Source organism: Uloborus diversus, chromosome 5 (genome assembly GCF_026930045.1).
Source record: "Uloborus diversus isolate 005 chromosome 5, Udiv.v.3.1, whole genome shotgun sequence".
In the NCBI taxonomy this organism is placed as follows: Eukaryota; Metazoa; Arthropoda; class Arachnida; order Araneae; family Uloboridae; genus Uloborus; species Uloborus diversus.
Window position 1 is genome coordinate 34,099,483 of NC_072735.1, and position 25,290 is coordinate 34,124,772.

Here is a 25,290-nt window from a genome sequence, read left to right on the forward strand (position 1 = left end):
CCTCTTCCTTCTTAGCGAACGGTACTCGTCTTGGATGCTGTTTAATAGGGGGATGTTCTCCAGTGTAAATCCTATGCTGCGTTAAATTCGTACGGCCAACATCCTCCGATGTAGAGGAAAACAGATGCTTGAAGTCGTCCACCAATTGTTCCGCAGCAGTTCTTTGATCCTTCGATAATGGCGCACTCCCAATTAACTTCGATGTCAAGGACTCAGAAGACACAGTTTCGGGGGAATTGTTTCTTCTAATGATGCAGTTTACTGGAGTACAAGTTGCTAACACTTCACCTTTCCGAATATTCCTAGGTCTTTCACTCACGTTGGCGACTCTTACAGGAATTACATCCTTAGAAAGGTCCACAAGCGTAGATGCTACCAGCACTCCTTTTAGGTTATTGCTTAGGTTAGGGTATTCAATGAGTCCAAATCGAAAAATATTGCTTTCTTCAAGGGAGCCAGGTATTAATGATTCTGACCTTGAGGGAATCGATAAATCTGTTTGGGCTATTATTTGATGAGCGGATTTTACATCACTTTCTACAGGGAAAACGGCTATGTCTTCTCTCATCGAGTGCAGCTCATTAGTCTTGAAGTCGAGAGTGAAGTCATATTTCTTCAAGAAGTCCAATCCAAGAATAAAGGGGTCCGTGATACTAGCGACGAATGCCGTATGATGGTAGGTGGCATTCCCAAACACTATTTCCAAGTCCTCTTTACCGTCAATCTCGATCTTGTCACCTGTCACAGTCTGGAGACTTACGCGTGGCGATGTCCACAGCAGTTTCAATCCAAATTCACGAGCCACATCTGTCCTAATGATTGTCACATTGGCTCCAGTGTCGACAATCAGTCTGCAGGGGTTCCCATTTACATGTGCGTAAATGAAAAGTCCATCACTGCCACTACTAGAAGAGGAAATCTGCAGAGCTCTGGTGGTGGTGATTTTCTTCCCTCGCGTAGCTTGTCGAGCCGGACAACTCCTTCGCAGGAGCCCTTCACTACCGCATTTCCACCACTTCTGCTCTTGTTTCTTTTGGGCTCTTATGCTGCTCAGATGTCTTGTCAAGTCACCGAGTTGTCTCTCAAGTTCAGCGAGGGGACGACCTGGAATCAGATTCATCAGCTTCCTGAGTCCGGATTAGATGGCGATCCACACGGGTTGCTTCTTGGGCGGCCTCGTATCTCATCGCATACGCAACAGCAGAATTCAGGTCTTTGACATCCGCCATCCGTAGAGCTTTCTGGATTTCCGGATCTCGAACACCGTCGATGTAGTAGTTGAGTGCCAGGTTGTCTCGAACATCCGCCGGACAGTCGCAGAAAGCAAGATGAGACAGTCTCTCGACGTCAGCCGCTAGCTCTTGCAGGGTTTCCCCGGTTTTCTGGAAACGGGACTTCAACTGGAGTCGGCTGAAATCTTTCTGGCACTTCTCACCGAAGCGAAGCTCCAACGCAGATGTGAGGGCGGCGAAATCCAGGCGCTGTCTGTCCGGAAGGGTCTGAAGAATGTCCGCTGCGTCACCTCTCAGGGATGCTGCAAGATGGCAGGCCTTGGTAGCAGAGTCCCATCCGTTCGCTTCCGCCACTATCATGAATTGAGTTTTGTAAACCTGCCACGAAGTTTTCCCATCAAATGTGGCAAGTTTAATGGACGGTCGAGCAACCGATGTGGGAGCGCCAAACTGTACAGAGCTGCTTTCCGCGGTCGCCAATCTCCTTTCCATGTCTTTAATTATTTCTTCCTTAAATGAAGTAAATTTCTTTTCTTCTTCCAACTTATTTTCCACATTGGCGATACGCTCTCCACAGTATCAAATTTTTCTTCCAGAGCATCAACTTTATCTCCCATTGCGGTTAGTTGATTCTCCTTCATGGTTTTCATCGACGTTAGGTCACTTTTTATTTCATCTTGACTTGTAGTAATTTTAGCAGTTAAATCACTATTTAACTGTTCTTGGTTAGTCGCCAATTCATTTTTCAATTGTTCTTGGTTAGTCGCCAATTCATTTTTCAATTGTTCTTGGTTAGTCGCCAATTCATTTTTTAATTGTTCTTGGTTAGTCGCCATATCATTTTTTAATTGTTCTTGATTAGCCGCCAAACTTTCGGTCAAGTCACTTTTCACAGCATTAATTGCTGCCAGAAGTTGTTTTAATTGGTCATCCATTGCGCGAGTAATCACCATAAAAACAAAGTTCAAAATTAAAAAGTCTTTATGAAAAAAAAAATGTCCAAAGTCACACTTACTCCAAGAAAGTCCAGAAGAAGCCCCACGTTGGGCGCCAAATCGTAACGGATTCGGTGCGACTTCCACTTTCTTGAAATGAAGAAACAGTTCTTGATAAGAGCACAGGAAATTTATTTACACTATGTACTGGAAAGATCATCAACAACTGCTAAATTATTCATCAGCAATTAAGCAACTATCACACAACACCGTAAACTCAACGTTTACACACGTATTTACTTCCAAATACGAAAACAACACAGCGAAATGCCTCGCAATAAACAGAGCAAAAACGCTCTCAGAACAAAATCTCAATCGAAATTCAAACTCCCTATCCAGCGTAACCGTTTATATACACACCGAAAAGAGAAATCTCAAATATTCCAGAAAAAGCTACAACGTTCTACAACTACACTTTCATTGATAAAATCAGTGAATGAAATAAGAAAAAAAGAATAGGGGGTTGTATACTTTAGCCATATGTTAAGGGGTTGTATATTCATTACGGGAAATTATTTACAGGTTACGTTACTACAATAATTACTATTTACAGGATTTGTAACAAAAGTTTTAGGTACCTTAGTACATTAGCTATTTGATGTTGCTTCAATACTTTTGTCTTTTAAACTCATACATTTTTTTTATGATAACTAGTATCGATCATATTTTTTTAAAGACTATTCCTCAGTTAACTTTCTCCGTCATAATCCCTGCGTTTTGCTTCCGGTTTTTAATTGTTGCCAAAAACAATCAAAAATAATAGTAATTATAAAGCACTTCCGCTTTTTAATTGTTGCCAAAAAGAAAAAAAACGAAGAATAAATGAATCATTAATAAATTTAACAAATTAATTTCAAGGCTGAACTTTAGCAAGCATATATTTGTGGGCAGTTTTTAAGTTTTAAAAGTTTTTTTTTTTTTTTTAACAGGCTTTTACTAGCTTCTCCTGTATGTATTTATCTATATAACGGAATCTTGCAACACAATTTTCACCCACTTCCCGCGATCAAATTCTTTTGCAATTTTGGTATGCAGTCTCAGACCGTATGACAATGCAATATTCTATAATAAAATTAATTAATTAACCATTAATTATTAGTTTATTGATGAAATTAAATATTTCATGCCATTTTATCTTCATTATGAAATCTTCAATTAAAGGTTATCCTTTTTATGTATAAAACACTGTCAATAGCTGTAAAATGTGTCAGGAATTAAAGTGCTTTCTCCATAAAAGCACATCCTTTCTAAATTCCACATTTGCAACAAAAAAATCAAAATAAAAAATGTTCCTTTAAATTAACGGCGAAATAGTCCATAGTTTTTTTTTACAAACATTCCTCTCTCCTTTTCTGTATGAGAAATAGTTGATTGTTCTAATACAGAAAGGAAGAGGGTAATTAGAAAGGCAATTAGGCTACCATTTCTATAATGAATTCTTTATGAGCTTAAACTAAAAGTATGCCATTTGTCGACGTTTGTATACTTTATAAAGGGTGAAATGCAGTTGCCAAGCAAAATGTATTTTTCTCTTTTATTTTAGGGAAGTCTTTTTAAATAAAGCGCCGGTCACACACACAAACGAATTAGTAGCGAGATAGCTTGTCACGTGCCGAAACATATTAACTCCATATTTGCATTCTGGAAAAAAAAATGATGGGTTGACTGCAAATAACATTAAGTTAAATGTAGGGAACAGTCGTTGTGTTTGGTTTTCGTGGGGTGGGGGGCGGTGGATTTAGGGCTCTTTGCATGTGACGACAAAATTTTCGTTTTATGTTGGGTAATGGGAATCGAGAAAGAAATTTCGAGGAAAAGTGTTATTAGTAACAAAATTACTTGCGCAACATTAGTAAAATATTGCTTTTTTGAATTATGATCTGTGATTCCGATGAGGTAATTCATTCTTGTTAACCTGGAGAGAAATATTGCATTTACCAGAAATCGGACTGAGATTGAATGTGTAGCCGGGTACACCGCAGTAATATTAGTGTGTTATCGATGAATAAAAGAACTTGAAACGAAGAGGAAGTCTTGATTTACTAGCAGATTTTTGAATATTGCCATATACATTGGACAAAGTGAAAGTTTTCTCCCCTTTTTTTTTTTTTTTTGACTGCACAAGTTTACTACTAAAAGAGAGAAATAATACTTCAATGGAAGTTTAGCTATAAATGCGTTGTGCTTTCCTTATATAGTAATTTTCAAAACATTTCCAATTTGTTCATTTTGGAAAAGGCAAGTTATCCTAGCAATTTAACTTAGTACCACCTTCCCCTACCTATGTTAAAAATTGCTGTTACCTTACTTAACCTATGTTTCTTCTAGGAAAAATAGGCAAAAAAAAAAAAAAATAAATAAATAAAAAAATGATACATTTTTAACGTTACAAAAAAAAATTTGAGAAAACCTTTCATCAAAAATATTACACATGTTCCAAATGTAAAAATCATTATTAATTTATTATTAACTAGTGGTACCTGCACGGCTTTGCCCGTAATAGAAAATTAAAAGGTCTTTTGGTTCACCTGTATATTTACAAATAATGTATGGTGAATTTTCTCGCCAATTGACTTTTGAATTGGCTTGAATCATAAAATTAAAATATTTAATACTGCTGGAAACTAAGGGTTTTGTAGTTGATGCCATTCTTCAGCTGCATAACGACCCTGGCATTTAACATTATGCAAGTCAAAGTTACATGAAATCATAGAAACTACTAATTTGACGATACCATTCATCATTTTGTTATTTTAGTGAACTTTAAAATGAAACAAATTGTCAAACGATCTTAAAAGTTCCATTTAAATGTAAAACAATCCGCCAAATGCTTTAATTAACTTTAAACACTCCATTAAAATAATCCACAAAAACATAACAAGTGATTAAAATACACTGCAAAGTATTATGTTTAAAAATAAAGGATGCGAAGCAAACATGGCTGCGACATAATCGATATTTTACTGTTTTGTCTAAGTTAAAATGCAAACAAGTCGCCAACCGCTGATACATAGTCTGACTCAGATTAGTTGACTTTCTATTGGATGAGGCTTAAACAATTCTATTTGTTAAAATAGGGGATAAAGAAGCCGGTTTTTGATTCCGATTACATTGATTGGCGTTGTGCCAGTGTAAGAAATTCTCTTTTTTTTTAAACCAAACATAAATCTATACCTCAGATCAGAATGACGTATGTCCAAAAATTGCGATTATCTGTTTATTAGTACATTGAATGGTGAAGCCTATTCCGCATCGAGCCCTGTGAACGTAATTCTTAAACGAGCTGATGTGTGCCTCACATGACTTCCTTTTACTCCAATTTTAATGTCATTTTACCATTATTGGCCATTTTAATGTGATTCAATTGTTGACTCTCTAAATATCACCACCAGTGACCAAATTGAAACCAGATTTTTAAAAAAAAAATCGCCAAATTGGCGACCAAAAGACTGGAGATATATCGCCAAGTGTCCGCCAAATTATAACACCACTTGAGTATACATCGAAATTAACAATGATTTCTCCCAAAAAAGGGGCAAAAGACCCCTTTAGAAACACCCGAACGCAACCAAAAGAGGAGGTGCACAACTAGACCCCACTAAGAGTATACGTACCAAATTTCAACTTTCTAGGACATACCGTTCTTGAGTTATGCGACATACATCCACACATACGTACATACAGACGTCACGAGAAAAGTCGTTGTAATTAACTCGGGGAATGTCAAAATGGATATTTCGAGTGTTTATACGTTCTTAGGCACTTGTCTGCGTGTGGTCGGGTTGAAAAAAAAACTCAACATTAATTCGGGGGTGAGCAAAATGGAAATTAAGGTCGAATTTTGAGTGAAAATTTTTTCGCGAATACAATACTTCCTTTTTTGCAAAAGGAAGTAAAAAGAATCCTTTTCAGTGTTTTACCAGGGTTAAAAGAGCGTTTGTCCTGTCCTTTGCATATGCGTCACAAAAAAAGTTTTTCCCCTCCCCTGTAAAATTACCATAATGTGACTTAGGTTCTTCTGGTTCCGAGAAATGACATCCTCCAAAGCCACACGTCTCTTTACCTGAGCTAAATTATACACTAGAACCTGGTTTATCCGGATCAAATTCATAGCTGGAAATAAACGTGTTCACACAAATAATTTTAAATTTTGATAGTAAGAACCAAACTATGATTGCACCAAATACTCGCTTTTTATTTTGATTAAATGTGCAATTCCTGCTTAGATTGTAAAGTAAATTATGGTGATCTAACAAACACCACTGCAGCAGAACTATAAAGATAAAGCGTTAGATTAACCGTGCTTAATTCTAACGACACACGTGTTTGAAGCAGACGACAGTTGACAAGTTCTTTGTTAAGAACTCATTTGAAAAAGGTTTTTTGTGTCTCTTAAGCAATTTTATGTGATACTGTTTCAAAATAGGGTTTTTGTCACAAAGAGACTGTGAGTCGACTTATTTAAGGATCTGCATTGCTTATTACACTCACTACCCGGATTGTCCGGATTTTCGATCGGCCGGATTGCCTTTGATCCCAGTTATTACAGATAAACGAGGGTATAGTACTGCTCTCCAAAAATGCTTTCTTGCTGTGTAAACTATCAATGTTCTAAACAGTAAAGCTTGACCGCGGAGAGATGGTGGATGGCCTTAAAGCGGAAACATCATTTGTATTGTTTGTAATAGGTTGTTTGTTATTATTTTTTAACTAGAAAGTCGCCCGTCAAGGTATGAGGGTGAAATTTGCTTCTACATTTGAACGAAGTCATTGGTTGTTTGGTGATATTTTGATAGTTGAAATTGTAACGCTAACTGCAGTGGATGAACCTTAAACTTCAGTAGGAGGCGTTCATTGCTTTCGTTTCTTCATTCCCCTGAAATAACAGTCTTACAGGTAAAACTGTTAAGTTGCCGGATCGAGTTCATCCTTGTCACAATAAAGCCTTTCCCTGCATGTTAAACATTACCAAAACCAAATTATGAAATTATCATGCCGTGGCGCGAGTTTCATTGTTGAAACTCGGGGGTTACTCGAGCATCGGTTTCTATTTATGTGAGGATAAATAGGATCTGCGAGAACGCGCCTCTTACTACTCGATATTTTCTGACTGATTCTACCTATTGCAAATGATGTTTCCACTTCAAGAACATCCACCATGTCTCTGTGGTCAAGCTTTACTACAGTGCTGGCCAAGTTATTAGACTAAGACTGTTTTAAAAGCAAATTCTTTATTGATTACATAACTATAGACACATTAACGAACAGTGAAATAATTATCTAATATTTACTATGCATTCCCTTGTTCTTGATGAGCATTTTAAGTCTTTTTGGCATACTTTTCACAAGGTTTACACCATTTCTTAACTTTTTAAAAAAGGAGGTAAAAAATTGTTTATACTCACTATTACATATACTCACATACACATACTCACTAATTAAGTAAAACTAACTTTAAATATAACAGAACACACTAATAAAAATAACTAGTGAACTGTTTAAGCTGATTGAGGTTATGTTCCTGGTAGGTAGATAAACAAAGAACATAAACAAAGCAGACAGTGCTACCACCTGCAAACATTAAATTATGCTAAAATAAAGTAATAGTCAGTGTACAGTATGTTCTGTACTTTAACAGTAAAATAAATAGTATTTTATACAAATAGTGTACAAAAAAAAAATTCTTTAGTCGAATAATTTGGCCAGCACTGTAATTATGATTCTGAAAATCATCTTTGTGTTGCGCAGGTAACGGCACGATCGAGTTCAACGAATTCTGCTTCATGATGTCGAACAAGATGAAGGAGCGGGACAGCGAGAAGGAGCTGAAGGAGGCCTTCCGAGTCTTCGACAAGAACGGAGACGGCTTCATCTCGGCGCCCGAGCTCAGACACGTGATGACGAACCTGGGCGAGAAGCTCACGGACGAGGAAGTCGAGGACATGATCCGGGAGGCTGACCTGGACGGAGACGGACTCGTCAACTACGACGGTGAGTTCATTCACTCGTTCCGGATCGATTCGGGAAAGAGAAAAAAACCGGTGATCCAGGTCCTGATAAATCGTGGTTTCGCTTCACCTCAGTCTGACTCACTTCGCTCACTTGTTAACGACGACGGTGAGTTCATTCTCTGGTTCCAGATCGATCTGGGAAGGAGAAAAAAACAGTGATCCAGATCCAGATATTCTAATTTCACTTCACTCAGTCTGATTCACTTCACTCACTCGTCAACAAAGACTTTGAGTGCATGCGTTCTAAATTAATCCAAGAGACACAAATCTTGATCCAGGTATCCTGATCTCGCTTCACCTTAATCTCAATCACTTCATTCACTAGTCAACAACGAATGTGAGTTCATTCGTTCTAACGCAATCCAGGAGAAACAAATCGTGGTCCACATATCCTGATCTCGCTTCACCTCAGCCCGATTCACTTCACTCACTCGTCAACAAAGACTTTGAGTGTATGCGTTCTAAATTAATCCAAGAGACACAAATCTTGATCCTTGTATCCTGATCTCGATTCACTCAGTCTGATTTACTTTACTTCACTCGCTTGTTAACGACGACGGTGAGTTCATTCTCTGGTTCCAGATCGATCCGGAAAGGAGAAAAAAAAACAGTGATCCAGATCCAGATATTCTAATTTCGCTTGAATCAGTATGATTCACTTCACTCACTCGTCAATTACGACTTTGAGTGCATGCGTTCTAAATTAATCCAAGAGACACAAATCTTGATCCAGGTATCCTGATCTCGCTTCACCTTAATCTCAATCAATTCATTCACTAGTCAACAACGAATGTGAGTTCATTCTTTCTAACGCAATCCAAGAGAAACAAATCGTGATCCACATATCCTGATCTCGCTTCACCTCAGCCCGATTCACTTCACTCACTCGTCAACTAAGACTTTGAGTGTATGCGTTCTAAATTAATCCAAGAGACAAATCTTGATCCTTGTATCCTGATCTCGATTCACTCAGTCTGATTTACTTTATTTCACTCGCTTGTTAACGACGACGGTGAGTTCATTCCCTGGTTCCAGATCGATCCGGAAGGGAGAAAAAAAAACAGTGATCCAGATCCAGATATTCTAATTTCGCTTCACTCAGTATGATTCACTTCACTCACTCGTCAATTTCGACTTTGAGTGCATGCGTTCTAAATTAATCCAAGAGACACAAATCTTGATCCTTGTATCCTGATCTCGATTCACTCAGTCTGATTTACTTTACTTCACTCGCTTGTTAACGACGACGGTGAGTTCATTCCCTGGTTCCAGATCGATCCGGAAAGGAGAAAAAAAAACAGTGATCCAGATATTCTAACTTCGCTTCACTCAGTATGATTCACTTCACTCACTCGTCAATTTCGACTTTGAGTGCATGCGTTCTAAATTAATCCAAGAGACACAAATCTTGATCCAGGTATCCTGATCTCGCTTCACCTTAATCTCAATCACTTCATTCACTAGTCAACAACGAATGTGAGTTCATTCGTTCTAACGCAATCCAGGAGAAACAAATCGTGATCCACATATCCTGATCTCGCTTCACCTCAGCCCGATTCACTTCACTCACTCGTCAACAAAGACTTCGAGTGCATGCGTATCGTTCTAAAATAATCCAGGAGACAAAAATCGTGATCCAGATTTCCTGATCTCGCTTCACTCAGTCTGATTCACTTTACTCATTTGTCAACAACGACGATGAGTTCATTCGTTCTAACTTCGCTTCGAAATTCCGTCATTTTATAAATTAATAAGCTGTTTTAATTTTGTTATCCATTTCTGCTCAAGACATTTTTAAACAATGCATGTATGACGGTAACTGATTAGCATATTGCATGTTTAAGCTTTAATGTAACTTTTTTTAAAACTGTAAGTGGCGCAGTTGGAAATTGTTATATTTGCTTGTCTGTTTAATTTAACTTTTTGTTAGTTATTTAAAGCTTTTATGTTGAAAGTACAAGCGTGCGAAATCGACACGTGGCTGATAGCCTGCCAGTGACGATGCTTGTACTTTTTGTGCATGATACAGGTGCATGCGCTCCTCGTTTGGCACACGCCAAACCGTTATTTGGGACACCATTACTGCTCGCGTGCTACATTCTGGTTGATCTTCCACCCTACAAAATGTCCTCTTCAACTTGTGGCGACCTGACACTCCTTTCACGCCTGCATTTTGCTTGGCTGCGAAACCCGACTCTTTTAATACGATTTTCAGCGCCACGTAACGGCTCTGACCGTTTGCATTCCGCACATACTTTCTATGACGAATATTGCTTGTGTACATGCTTTCTATCACCCCGTAAAGTTTTGCTCACTTGTTCAGATCCACCCTGTGTAATAAATAATAACAAAACATAGTGCTTAACAAGTAAAATATGACGAAACTCGAAAAGGCTTATTGTTGGCTATACGCTTGCCTGCCTATCGCAAACATGCCAAAACACATAAAAAAGTTTTTTTCAACCAACTGAGGACTTTAAGCTTAGTGAGGGTAATTCTCTAGTGAAACGAAGTTTTATCAACAGTGATCCCGCACGAACCAATGAAATCCGTAATTTGTACTGTTCTTTCTATTTTTTCTTGACGACCTTGAAGCGGAAACATCATTTGTATCATTTGTAATATTGATAACAAACAATCTATTTACAAATGATGTTTCTGCTTCAAAGACATCCGCCATCTCTCCGTGGTCAAGTTCAAGCTTTACTACAGTGCTGGCCAAATTATTAGACTAAAGAGTTTTTTTTTTACACACTATTTGTACTAAAATACCATTTTTTTTACTGTTAAAGTACAGTACATACTGTACACTGATTATTACGTTATTTTAGCGTAATTTAATGTTTGCAGGTGGCAGCACTGCTTGCTTTGTTTATGTTCTTTGTTTATCTACCTACCAGGGCCGTGGTAGCCCGATCGGTAGAGTGTCGGATTCGGGGCCGGAGGGTCCTGAGTTCGAACCTCGATGGTCGAAGATCCACCGTCGTCATTAAAGGGGACTGGGCGACGTTAAATATGCTCGTGGTTTCAATGTCCTCCAAGTGAAACGATACCTCTGGGGGTGCTAGCACCAGGTAGCTACTAGCTCCTGGACTAGTTCTAAATTCTCAATAACTGTTCGATTCGGTGATGGTGCTGCCATCTATCGGTATATAAAATAATGGAGGCAAGGCACTTAGTATGCAGTCCTCGACATAAATACAGTTGTAGTCAATTGTGACTCGGAATCGGAATCTACCTACCAGGAACATAACCTCAATCAGCTTAAACAGTTCACTAGTTCTTTTTCTTAGTGTGTTCTGTTATATTTAAAGTTAGTTTTAGGTAATTAGTGAGTATGTGCATGTGAGTATATTTAATAGTGAGTATAAACAATTTTTTACCTCCTTTTTTAAAAAGTGTTAAGAAATGGTGTAAACCTTGTGAAAAGTATGCCGAAAAGACTTAAAATGCTCATCAAGAACAAGGGAATGCATACTAAATATTAGATAATTATTTCACTGTTCGTTAATGTGTCTATAGTTACGTAATCAATAAAGAATTTGCTTTTAAAACAGTCTTAGTCTAATAATTTGGCCAGCACTGTACTTTTGTTATATTAACAGTTCCTTCTGAAAAAAGAAAGTAGATGCGATTGGGATACTTCCCAATCATAGTTTATACTGTCTGCCTTTTTCTTTTTTTTTTTTTTCCTTTTTGATGATTATACAACAAAAGTATTTTTCTTTTCCCTCCTCAGAATTCGTCAACATCCTGACCGGCAAACAATGATAAAGAGACACCTGTGAATGTGTATATATTTTTTGCCAAGGAAAGAGAAAAAAAAACGGAAAGCACACATCATCTCCAAGACTTCTGCCCCTTCCCTGGACAAAGGCGTTTGCTCAAGTCGGCGTCCTAGACACATTATTCGAAGAACTTGGTTCGCCGTGCTATTTTTCTAAATGGGGATCCCCCCACAATCATGCCGATAGAATTCCTTTTTTTTTGCTACCCTTACGTTGAAATCGGACACAGCCTCATTTGCCGTGGAAAGCAAAATTTGGAGCATGTGATTCGGACGAAGCAAGTCGAGATGCCGTTTCTTTCCAAGTCAAAAAAAAAAAGAATATCCAAATTGCTATTCATCATTTGAGTTTGCCTTTTATCAAATCAAATTCTGAAATTTTTTTCTAAAAGTCTTGTTCTGCTTGCAGGGCCTGTGGTTTTGAAAGACACTGGGCATGAAATTTATTTAGTGCCCCCCGTCCGCTTATTCCATAGTGATGATATTTTGATACTTTGCGTTAACACAGCCACGTGCTAAATTTGGAGGTACCTTTTAACCTTTTATTACAATATAATATACAATATATTATCAAAGTAGAAGTGATATAGCATACAATAATTATCCATTATAACATAAGAAGTGTTCAAGCTTTGCTTCTTGCTGTAAGCCGTAAATAGTAAAATTATGATCTCGCATATACATTATAACATTTCTTATATTTTGTTTTTTCAAATGGTTTTGTTTGACCCGTTACATTGTTTAAAATTGCTAAGTAAATCAACTCTAAGCACCTATTGATTTGGCGAGTGGCACAAACAAGGAGAGGTTCAAGGGGGTCTGGACCCCTCCCATCGCCTTTGCAGGTTTTTTTACTGACTATAATCTTATGTTTGTAATGCAAAATAATTCAGAGCAAAGGTAGCAGTAATTTCAAATTGAATAAATAAAAAATCTGTTATTTATGTACTCTCTTTCTTACCTTACAAAATCGAACTGTATGTGAACATAAATTGTTCTAGAATGATGATTTTGCTTCGCTGTTTTTTAACTATGAGAACAGTAAATACATTAGATCTTGTGTTTTCTAGTATTTTAATTAAATATTTGTTTTTCATAAATTTGTTTTATTAAATAATGCTAAGTAATTATTCAAAAGAAATTTTTTTTGATAATATTTGTTCCCAACTCTCGATATAATCAAAAGAATATGTTTAGATACGGGTCGAGGCCTGATATGAGAATGGTGAACATGAAATCTCCCCCCCCCCCCCCCGCCCTTGGGAAATTCCTGTGTACGCCACTGAATTTGGCCATTGTTCTATTGAATCATACTAATAGGTGTCAAATGTGAAAATTATATTTTTCTCCCCCCTCCCCCTGCTCACTGTCTTTTTTTTTCCCCCATATGTAGAAAATGTGACCAGTGTTCTCATTAGTTCTAAACTTCAGCTCAAAGTTAACGAGGATGCTTTTCGTAAAAAAATTCTGCATTCGGTTAAAAGTTTCAGCATCTGTGCTAATTTTGGATCCTCTCTGCTACATTGGATATGCTAATGTATCAGTATCCAATACGGAAAAAACAGTATTTCTCGATTTGCTTCTTTAGTTCCATTAACAGGAAATCAAAACAAAAAAACTACTTATTACCTATTCCAGCTTATGTAATGTAATATTTTTTGTGTTTTTTTTCTTCTGAATACAGATGTTTATTTTGCAGTTATAGAGTCAAGCCTTTGGGTACATTTCCTTTTGTGAGTATATTCTAGTCTTTCGACACCCTGTTAATTTTTTTGTACATAATAAAACATTACAATATATTAATACTGTCTCGTTCTCTCTCTCTCTCTTTTTTATTACAACACTTACGGTACTTGATCTCTTATGCGACTTTTTGTGTAAGTATATTTTAAACATTTTTCGTCTCTAGAACAGGAGTATATTTTGTCCGAAAATTGCTATTTCGGGGCAAATAAAGTCAGCAAGTTTCAAAGAAATTTACAGCAGATAAAACTTTAATTGAGTCATAAAGTTTAACAATGTACCGCTGCTTTAGAAGATTTTTTACTTTGTGGTAGGCATTCTTTGGATCGTTAAAAAAATGTCATAAACTTAGGTTCTTGGTAACAAAAGAATTTTTCTATACACGTTTATGAAATTGACCTAGTTTAAGAAAAGAATAAGTGTAATAACTGGTGGTTTCTCTATATAAAATAACAAAAGGTATTATTAAAATCCGACTCATTCAAAAAATTCAAATGAAGAAACTTAAAAACATTAGTTTTTGAATGAGTAGATACTGAAAAAAAATCGAAAATCTTTTTAGAATTTGGCATTTTCATTTTTATCCAAAAGAGTGTATTTAAGAAATATTGGGTAAATGCAGAATATTTTTCACTGGTATCATTCGCTTAAAAGACACGTGATCACAAACAGGGATGGATACAGACTACCATTTTATGGGGAGGGGGCCTTATGAAGCATATAGGGTTTTAGGTACGAAAGATTTCTGAAACTGCTTTTGTGTCAATAAAAAGCACCAAATCAGCCAGTGATAAGGCGTCTAGAAGAGCCATAAATGTAATTAATTTCATAGGCAATGAAAGGAAGCAGTATTTCAAACATTTACTCCTAGAAATAATTAATTTATTGAAAAGATTACTGCAGTAGCACTTTTACATTTTACTCATAAAGTATAGTTTACTCTCTAAATATTACCAACAGTGTCCAAATTGAAATCAGAATTTTTTTTAAAAAATCGCCAAATTTGTCGCCCAGTTGGCGACCAAAAGACTGGCGATATATCGCCAAGTTATACAATCACTTGACTTTACATCGAAATTAACAATTGATTTCCCCCCAAAAAAGGGCAAAAAAAAAAAACCCTTTAGAAACACCCGGATGCAACCAAAAGTGAAGGTGCACAACTAGACCGCACTAGGAGTCTACGTACCAAATTTCAACTTTCTAGGACATACCGTTCTTGAGTTATGCGACATACATACGTACATACAGACGTCACGAGGAAACTCGTTGTAATTAACTCGGGAATCGTCAAAATGGGTACTTCGCGTGTCTATACGCTCTTAGGCACTTATCCACGTGTGGTCGAAAAGAAAAAACTCAACATTCATTCGGGGGTGAGTAAAATGGAAATTTAGGTCGATTTTTGAGTGAAAATTTTTTTGCGAATACAATACTTCCTTTTTAGTAAAAAGAACCGACTTCAAAAAACAAAGAGGAACTAAAAAGTAAAAAATAATTGATCATACATAGGGGAGACCGGGGCAAGATGACGAATACCTTAATTTTCCCGTTTTAAACTAGGTAACTGCATCAACTGCATGCTACTGGCTCTCGTATCCGCTGTTCGTTCAGCAATAGTATAGAGACGCTGAAATCGCCATATTTGTGTTAGTTCTGAAGTTTTGATTGTTTACCGTTGCCACGATATAACTTTTATGCATGTGTAAATAAGCTCTGCTGCATATACATATATGATATATCGTGTCTCTTGAGTATTTATGAGTAATTTAGTTTAAATACTACCTATTACCATTAATATATGTCAATTAATCGAATCAGTTCAAACAGGCAGTCTGGGGCAAGATGACGGGCAGCAACGCGGGGCAAGATGACGAGCTTGCCGTGTTTGGAATTTATTAAACTAACTATGTTGTCCACTTGATTAAATTCCTGTAAACGCCATCTGTTTGTCCACGCGACCTTGCGCTTCTCCTCTGGGGCTAAAGGACTCATTGAATCAAGGTAGGTATCATTCGAAAGTGGGTGACCAAGGGCTATTTATAAAACTAGTTGACCAAATGACTAGTTGAATGAATTAAACCAAGCAAAGAATCTCCTGCTCTGCTGATTATTGACAATCGTAAATCTCACAAAGCTTTGCAGGCTATCTTATATCGCAGTGAAAAAACATTATCATGGTTGGGTTGCCATTTCACACATCCCATCGTCTCTAGCTCCTGATACGTCATTTTTCTGCCCATTAAAAACCTACTACAGCCAAGCAAGTGACAACTTTATGGTTATTCATCAAGGACAAACTATCACAGAAAAAAAATATTGGTGAGCTTTTGAGCACCGCTTACTTCAAAGCAGCTATAGTTGGAAATGCCGATAAAGGTTTTAAAGAATGAGGTATCGAGTCTCATAATTTTCTTGTTTTTTAGCGTACTATGACGTTGTTGGCTCTGAAACTGTAATAATAGTGCTAATCCTTAGACCTTGGGAGTAGAAAACCAACATATAAACCCTCCAGACGAAGCAGAAGATATGGCAAATGCTGATTCGGATACACCAAATAAGCATGTTAGTGTTTTTGATTTCAATGCATTGCCTAAAGCAACATAATGCGAGAAAACAAAAACTGAAGCTCAAACATTCTTACAAGCACACATGTCAAAGAAATGTCAGAACAAGGAGCAAAGCGGAAAAAAAAGGAATTATTTAAAAAAACAGGGATAATAAGCTCGTGAAGCTAAAAAGGAAGAGAAAAAAAAAAACTCAGACCAAATTACTGTAGGCCCAAGTCTATTAGTGTGGGCCCGTATTAATGCCAAGCAATGCAGTTGCATCAAATTCAAAGAATAGTGTTCTAAGATGCCTTGCTTGGAAAGTGGAATTTTGAGACCCTCCAACAGAAGAATGGAACCAGAGCTGTAAAAGCCAAGAGTGGGTGGCATGAGGAATGTTCTAATCATGAAAATGGTATTTTTATTTGTGTCTATTTAGACTTAACACTTTAGACAGAACTTAACACTTGAACATTACGCTACAACGCATTACGCTTAATTTGATACTTAGTAAGGTGTTAAAACACAGTTATCATTTGTAAAACTAAGTAACATATTCAAAACATAAAATATGTTCAACCTTTTTCAACGTTGTCATCTTGCCTCTACGTCAAAGTCATCTTGCCCCAGTACTGGGGCAAGATGACGATTTGTTAAGGGTATGAAAAAATAAAAATATCCTTCGTTATTTTTATTTGAAAAATTAAATGGCAATATATTTAATACTACAAAGGACTACTCTAACAGATCATGTAAAATTAATTTTTCTATCCTTAAAAATAAATTAATAAACCACGAAAATTGTTAATATAGTCATCTTGCCCCGGTCTCCCCTACATACGATTTCCAACCTAAAGGTATAAATCAAATTTATTTTATAACTCCAATACAAAAATCAACTAAACTAAAAAACCCAATTATAAAACAAACTCTGATTTTAATTACTATACGATGAATTATTTTAATACCTACCTAGTTATATACGATCTCTTAATTTTTAATAACCATTTGAAGTCGGGGCCTCCTATAAATTACTACCTAACGTAACTGACAATCCACCAAGTCTTGAGTTACACTAATTTAACAAAACGCGAAAGTCTTTAAAACTAAACCTACTCAGTTACTTTAGGTAGTAGTTTATAGGAGGCCCCGACTACAAATGGTTATTAAAAACTAAGAGATCGTATGTAATTAGTTAGGTATAATTCATCGTATAGTAATTAAAACCAGTGTTTATTTTATAATTGGGTGTTTAGTTTAATTGATTTTTGTACTAGAATTATAAATAAATTTGATTTATACCTTTTTGTAGGAAGTCGTATGTAAGTATGACCAATTATATTTTACTTTTTAGTTCCTTTTTATTTTTTAAAGTCGGTTCTTTTTTTATTTGAAAATAATTGTACCAGATAAATGTACAGGAATCCTCTTGAAATACTACGATCATAGGTTTTATATTTTTTTCAAGGAGCGAAAGTACTCCTTGACTTTTTTAAAGGAGTGAAATTCGTTTTGGATTAGGGAAAACCATAATAATAGTGAACAATTCGTCAAAAAAATAAATAAATAAATAACTTCCAAAGGATCAAGTTGAACATGGCAGGAAAAAAAAAGAGTTGTATACTAGTTTGTTTTTTGACAGTTAGAAGTTTCGACGATTATTTTTGAAAAAAATTGCGAAACATTCAAATAAAATATTGAAAGAAATAAAATAACTTTTCGTTCCCCTTTTCCCATGAAACCCTTGAGAAACATCCGAATGCAACCAAAAGAGGAGGTGCACAACTAGACCCCACTAGGAGTCAACGTACCAAATTTCAACTTTCTAGGATTTACCGTTCTTGAGTTATGCGACATACATACATACGTTACGAGGAAATGCGTAGTAATTAACTCGGGAATCGTCCTTATGGATACTTCGCGTGTCTATACGTTCTTAGGCCTTCACTCACGTGTGGTCGAGTCGAAAAAAAAAAACTCAATATTCATTCGGGGGTGAGTAAAATGAAAATTAAGGTCGATTTTTGAGTGAAAATTTTTTCGCGAATACAATACTTCTTTTTTTTTTTTTTTTTTTTTTGTAAAAGGAAGTAAAAAGGTGTAGAAACACGATGGACTACATATGTGAACCGCATTTCCGGTTTTTAATACGTAAAATAAGCTTGCAGAGGGGGTAAAAATATGTTTCGATACGATATGAATTAAAACTAGGCTTCTCAACACATTATTTGTTTGTTTATAAACTTTCAAGCTATGTACGAAAATCTTTTGAAGAGATGCAAGGATTGGGGCGTTTAGAAAATTTCGCTTCTCCGAATTCTTTCTACCCCTAGCAATATTATTCATTGTTATACAAATCTAAAAAATTGCTCAGATGCAAAAATGTGCAGTCTCTCTTCCTGACATTTTCAATTTCGAGATTGTATCTGCTTTTCAAAAACCCGAAATCAAGCTCTTATTTACCAGATAGTTGCAGTTCCTGGAGGCAAACAAATTACTTTCAGTTGCATCTTTATTGAAAATGCAAGAGAAAAACGGGAGATTGTAGGCGAACCTACAGAAAATTGAGTCAATAATTCTATGAAACGATCACAGAGATGGAATAGATCTCATGTCTTTGCAAAGATGTACTGTATTTAATGAAATCTGAATAGCAAAGATGTACTGTATTTAATGAAATCTGAATAGCAAAGATGTAATGTATTTAATGAAATCTGAATAGCAAAATGTAGTTTCAATTCCCTCCAAAGAATCGTAGGAAATACATAAGATTAGATGAGGATTTCTTAGTTTTATATAGTAAAATCTCTACATGGTATAAAATGAAGTCTTCAAAAAGCGTCTGTTTGTGTAAACGCGCTAAACTCGAGAACTACAAGGCCGATTTCGCTGAAATAGTCACAGTATCTTTCTTTTAGCCCCGAAAAGGTTTGCAGACCAGTTCGAAAAAAATTCGATAAATCGTACTTTTATTCCAATTTAGACCGAATTTTCACATAAATTACCGAATATAGGGGTGCAAAATTACTTGCATATATTAATATTTCATATTGTTGGAAAGAGTAGTCTTTACTTTTCCCACGTTCTACGCAATTTGTTTCAATGCTGTAACCTACTTACGACGGGAGTTATTTGCTTTTTTAGGCTTAGCTGAAATTTAGACACTACTTTCTTCATTAAAAACATCAATAAGAAGTGAAGGAATTGTCCCACAGTTTTCTTTTTGACACAATTGGACAGAGTGACAATTCTTACTCCAGATGTACCTCAACCTATGGTCGAAAAACTAAGCTTCTATCTCTAAAGGAAAAAAAGTTACGAGCCTTTTTAAATCAAGTTCGAAATATCTCATCTGCATTCAAGTTGTTAACCATTTTATTTTAGCGTTTCCGCAGTTACGCTTTTTGAATCCATTGTTTCTTTCCATCTTTCTCTTAAACTTATTTTGTTTTGAGTTTCCATAGTTACGCTTTATAAATTACGCTTTGTTCTTGCTTTTCGGTCCTTTGCAACCCCCCTCCCCAGGAGTATATCGACATATCGAAAATATCGATATTTGGCGAGCGATATATCGCGGTATTAAAATTCTGATATTGCGCAGTCCTAATTAGTGATGCTCCGGATATCCCAGGGAAAATGAAGATCTGTATCCGTATCCGTTACGTTTTTGACGGATCTTAAACGGATCATTTCTATTCTAAAACTTTTTAAATATTTAAATTAAAGACTCTTAAATTCCGTTTAAATTAGGTTTTATTCCCTATTTAAATTATAAGGTATCATTTCAGAAGCCAATTTGTACCCCCCCCCCCCCTCCCCGTTGCAAAGGGAAGGGGAAATAAGTTTTAAAAGTGTGTATCAGTGTGTCTTTTTGTGGCATCGTAGCTCTTAAACGATGATTACCGGAGATATTAATTAAAAACCGACTTTTTTTTAATGTTTTTCACAATTATGGTAGTAAAAATTTACCCGTACGTTAAAAATGTTGGCCATATTGAAAGAACGAAGCTTGATGCGTTTGATATTTGTTTGAAACTTCCAACTTATATACAGTAGGAGCTATAATCTTGTTAAGAAAATTTTAAATGCAATCCTTAGCCTTTATACGCGTGATTGGTAGTGATTTCATAGTCGGAAGATAAGGAGAAAAAGCTCATTGATTTAAAATTTTTACCTGCTGTCAGTTCATATTTGTTAACAAATGTGTGTTCTGACCCGCGAAATTCATCTTAATATAAGGTCGGCTCTCTGGGACATGTTTTGTTTTTTTAACTTTTAATTTAATATTAGTTTTTGTTATTGATTTGGGGTTTCTGTTATTCTTCATTTTTATTTCTCTGGGCATCCATCAAAAAAAAATGAGACTAAATTCTCTATTTAATGTTTGTAAAGGTGTTCCCGGCTCTTTATTTTGTCGGTCGGAGTAAGTTCGGTGGAATGGGACAGCGCTGCATTTATGCTGAAATAAAATGCGAAAAATTATTTCTAGCCTGTCCAGTAGCAGCTTTACACTCTTGCTCTTGTTTCCTACATCTACCGAGTAAGCTAAGAAATAATTTTTCACATTCCATCTAAGCATTAATGCAGCGCTGGCCCATTCCTTCCAACTCTCCATCAATTTTAACGGAGATTTCTTTAAAGAGTAAATGATAGTGGATTATATTTTTGTCGCAGTTGACTTTTTTCTTTGAAGAAACTGCCATTATTCTGACAGGAATACCTTCCGTAACAAATTTTACACTTGGATAGTTGAATTGGGTAAAAAAAAAATTTCAGATCCGTATCCGTATCCGCGGATCTACTTTTTTAACGATCCGGCACATCACTAGTCCTAATATATATATATATATATATATATATATATATATATATATATATATATATATATTATATATATATATATATATATATATATATATATATATATATATATATATATATATATATATATATATATATATATATATATATATATATATATATATATATATATATATAAGAAAGAACGAAAATTTGAAAAAAATCCGAAAATACCCTGAGGCTTTATCAGGGGGGGGGGGTACTCCCCAAGGATATATATTGGAGGCCCAGGGTATTTTGAGATTTTTTCAAATTTTCGTTCTTTCTTGTTCAATGCTTATATATTGCTGTTAAATAAATAAATAAATAAATATATATATATATATATATATATATATATATATATATATATATATATATATATATATATATATACATATAAGAAACATTATCATAAACTGCATTTGTAACCTGAACATTCCATCAAACTGAGTATCACAACTCAGTTCAATAGGTGCCATAGGCAACTCTTTGACGCCGGTAGACGATAAATTTAATAGCAATATAAAATTGAACAAGAAAGAACGAAAATTTGAAAAAGCCCCAAAATTCCCTGGGGCCTCATCAGAGAGTTACTTACCAAAGGTAAGGAAAAAACCATGCGATGTTTCGTGAGTGCTGCTGGCGAAATTGCCTAAAAAAGCTGCACTAGTACTCCGACATCTCACGAATCAAGCAAAGGGTTTACCGAAAGTCCAAAATATAAGCATGACAGAAAGTAATTATATTGAACATTTACAAACCAAAAATACAAGCAATACGGAAAGTAATTAGAACACTTTCATAACTAATTTAAACTACAAGAGAAAATATTCACAATTGAATTCAATAGCGAGAGAAATAACATATAACAAACAAATCCATGGAAGAAACAAAATGCCACGGAAATATAAGTTCGTTGCTTGAGGCACCTGGGGCCCTGCCCCTTATCCTCTGGTGTGGTGTGTTGATAGTTCCCCTGTTGGGGACATGGCTTTATTTTGGCGCAGAAGATGGTTGCGTGGATGTACGAGAGATGTGGCTTCCTCTAACGGGAGTACCATAATGGTTAGCCGAAGGCTCTTCAAAGTAAATTTCAACTAAAGTTCTTCTTTATTTAAATACTAGTGGTACCCGCACGGCTTCGCCCGTAATAGAAAAATTAAAGGTCTTTTGGTTCGCTTGTATATTTACAAATAATGTATGGTGAATTTTCTCGCCAATTGGCTTGTACCGACGTTACAGTTCCACGTTGTGATAATTTCGTATCTCGCCAATTGACTTGTGCCCATGTTACGGTTCCACGTTATGATAATTTCGTAATTTATGATAGTTTTTTTCTTAAAATTGGAATAGAAAAAGAACCACATCGAATTTTCGAAAAATCGCTTCGAGGTGCACACCCCCATGCTACATACTAACTTTGTGCCAAATTTCATGAAAATCGGCCGAACGGTTTAGGCGCGATGCGCGTCACAGACATCTTACAGACATCCTTCAGACATCCTACAGGCATCCAGACATCCTCCGGACAGAGAGACTTTCAGCTTTATTATTAGTAAAGAAGATAAAGAAGTTTAAGTATTTTTTTTTCGCTTCCTACATATTTTTTTAAAGTTTTATACTTTTTTTCCCCGTGGGGGATTTCTAGGCTATTTGAATGAATAAAAATAAAATAAAATTAAGACAATGATAAAATGTTGATAAGAAATTTAAAAAGAAAATAGTGAAATGAAAATAGATAGGAGCATGCTCCCAGCCAGAGTGTAGCACAATAACTAGAGACGAAACGAGGTATGAACCCGAACAAAATGACCTACCACTTCTCTTCCATACGCTTGCAAATGAAATTTTCCGTAAGATGCTCCGGATATTGGTTCTCAGTTAAGGTTGCAGTTAAATTTTGAATCGCTGTCTTTAGATTTGTTTTATCATTGCAGATTTTTTTATATCTAGTAATTTGTGAGATAACTATATTTCTGAACACTTTTTTACTAACACAACTATGAAAATGAATTAAAGAATAGACTTTAAAATCAAAATCGTTACGTTTATCATACAAAGCTGCACTGAGATATTTTTTATATAGTTGAATGTTGAGATCTTGGAAAATAACTGACTCATCCTTTTTGCTGTTTCAGCAGTAGTTCATTTGGATAAATTTCTTAATATAAGTTATAAAAATCATTGTTGTTTTAAATGATTATGTCATGTATATATCTAAAAGCTTCTATACTGTTGTTTATTAAAAAAAATAGGTTCGTAATAATGCAAAAAGATATTGACAAATGTGTAAGCAAGAACTTGGGTTATTGAGAATGGCAACGATGGGGATTGGAATTACAATTTTTGGAAGACGTTGGATGTTGTTTTTCGGAATTATCGGGTTTGACAAAGAGATTTACGTTTGATGATTAAGTGATGTAACGTTTTTGATGTTTACGTATTTATTGAATAAAAGCTCTTAAGTTTTTACACTTCAGAAGTGGGATAATAAAATTTTTTTTTGAAGCAATGTCCTATTTATCAAGAGTCAGGAAGAGAGATTTGCAATATATTGCCACTGAGTTAGGAGAAGATGATGTTAAAAACCTAACAGTTATACGTTTGATCAAAGTTATCTTAAGTAATGACAATTATGAAGAAGAAATAGTTAAGGGCATCATTTCGAGCTTAGATGTCGAACGACTCAGTGAAGAAGAACGTGAAAAGCGCCAACATGAAAATGAACAGCGCCAACAAGAAATTGAAAGGGAAAAACGCCAACATGAAAATGAACTGCGCCAACAAGAAATCGAACGGGAAAAGCGCCAACAGGAAATTCAACGGGAAAAGCGCCAACATGAAAATGAACAGCGCCAACAAGAAATTGAAAGAGAAAAGCGCCAATATGAAAATGAACAGCGCCAACAAGAAATTGAAAGGGAAAAGCGCCAACATGAAAATGAACTGCGCCAACAAGAAATTGAAAGGGAAAAGCGACAACAGGAAATCGAACGGGAAAAGCGCCAACAGGAAATTGAACGGGAAAAGCGCCAACATGAAAATGAACAGCGCCAACAGGAAATTGAAAAGTTGCAACGCCAACAGGAATTTGAAAGGGAACAGCTCCAGTACCAAAAGGAAATTGAGCGAGAAAAGCGCCAACATGAAATTAAGCGCGAAAAGCGCCAACACGAGCTTCAGTTAAGGCTGTTGTCCCAAGAGATTGGCGCCAAGGGAAAATTAATCTACTCAAGTAATGAAAATCAACAGCAAATAGTCTCCCGATCTTTGTTGCATACGACGGGATTTTCAGACTAGAATCGATTGAGATAATATTGTAGAAAAATTTTGCGTTTTTATAATTTAAATTAATTTTAAATGAAAATCTCGCTTGGCGACGGTTTCAGAATAGCAACCATACACGCACTAAAAAGTGAGCAACTTTGCGTCCTACTACAAATCCCGTAATAATATTTGGGGAAAAAACAGTTATCGATGATTCATAAGACTTTGAGGGTCTTAATGATAATTTTTAAATTTCATTTTCATCAATTTTTATATTTTAAAGTGTGGATGTTTTAAAAAACTTGTTCAATCTCCGGACATTTAGTTTCAATTTTCTCATGCAGGTGTCGCTGAAGTAAGAAATCTGAAAAATAGCGCTCTCTTGCTACCATAAATCACTTAAGCTTTTCCCCCCTTTTTCCCAACGCGAGCCACTTGCGAGCTCCGCCTTTCTTTAAAGTCTGATAACGATGTTTCCCGAGGGCCCAGGGAATCGACTCCCCATCGGTGGTTGAATGGTTCCTTTTGCTAATTTCAGCTTTTCACTGAGGCATTTCGCAATTTTGGTATAACTTTGATATACACCCCCAAAAATTACGCGCCAAATCTGGCATTTCCTGCGGACTTTTTAGGGTTGCTGTTTCTTATTTTGGTGTTGCCAATTTAGGTTTTTTCAGCTTTTAGGTTTTTGCTGTTGCCAAATTTAGTATTTTCTTGTATTTTGTACCATTTTTGAGTTTTTTTTAAAGTTTTGTGACAACAATTTTTGTGGCAACAAAGTTTTGTGTCAACAAAAACAAAAAAAGTCGCCAAATTTCCGATTTGGGGGGGTATATCAAAGTAGTTCCGCAATTTTTAATTTTG

The 25,290-nt window shown here is 35.8% G+C and overlaps 1 protein-coding gene across 2 annotated transcripts in view; it reads left to right on the forward strand.

Annotated features, from left to right (window-relative positions):
- Nucleotides 1–13,828, forward strand: part of LOC129223381 (calmodulin-like) — a 311,700-nt gene extending 297,872 nt beyond the window's left edge. For both annotated transcript variants that reach the window (XM_054857962.1, XM_054857961.1), the window contains exons 4-5: nucleotides 7,976–8,218; nucleotides 11,978–13,828. In XM_054857962.1, coding sequence (XP_054713937.1) covers nucleotides 7,976–8,218; nucleotides 11,978–12,009 — 275 coding nt within the window. In that variant the 3' untranslated portion in view covers nucleotides 12,010–13,828. The remainder of the gene's footprint in view (nucleotides 1–7,975; nucleotides 8,219–11,977) is intronic.
- The last annotated feature ends 11,462 nt before the right edge of the window (nucleotides 13,829–25,290 follow it).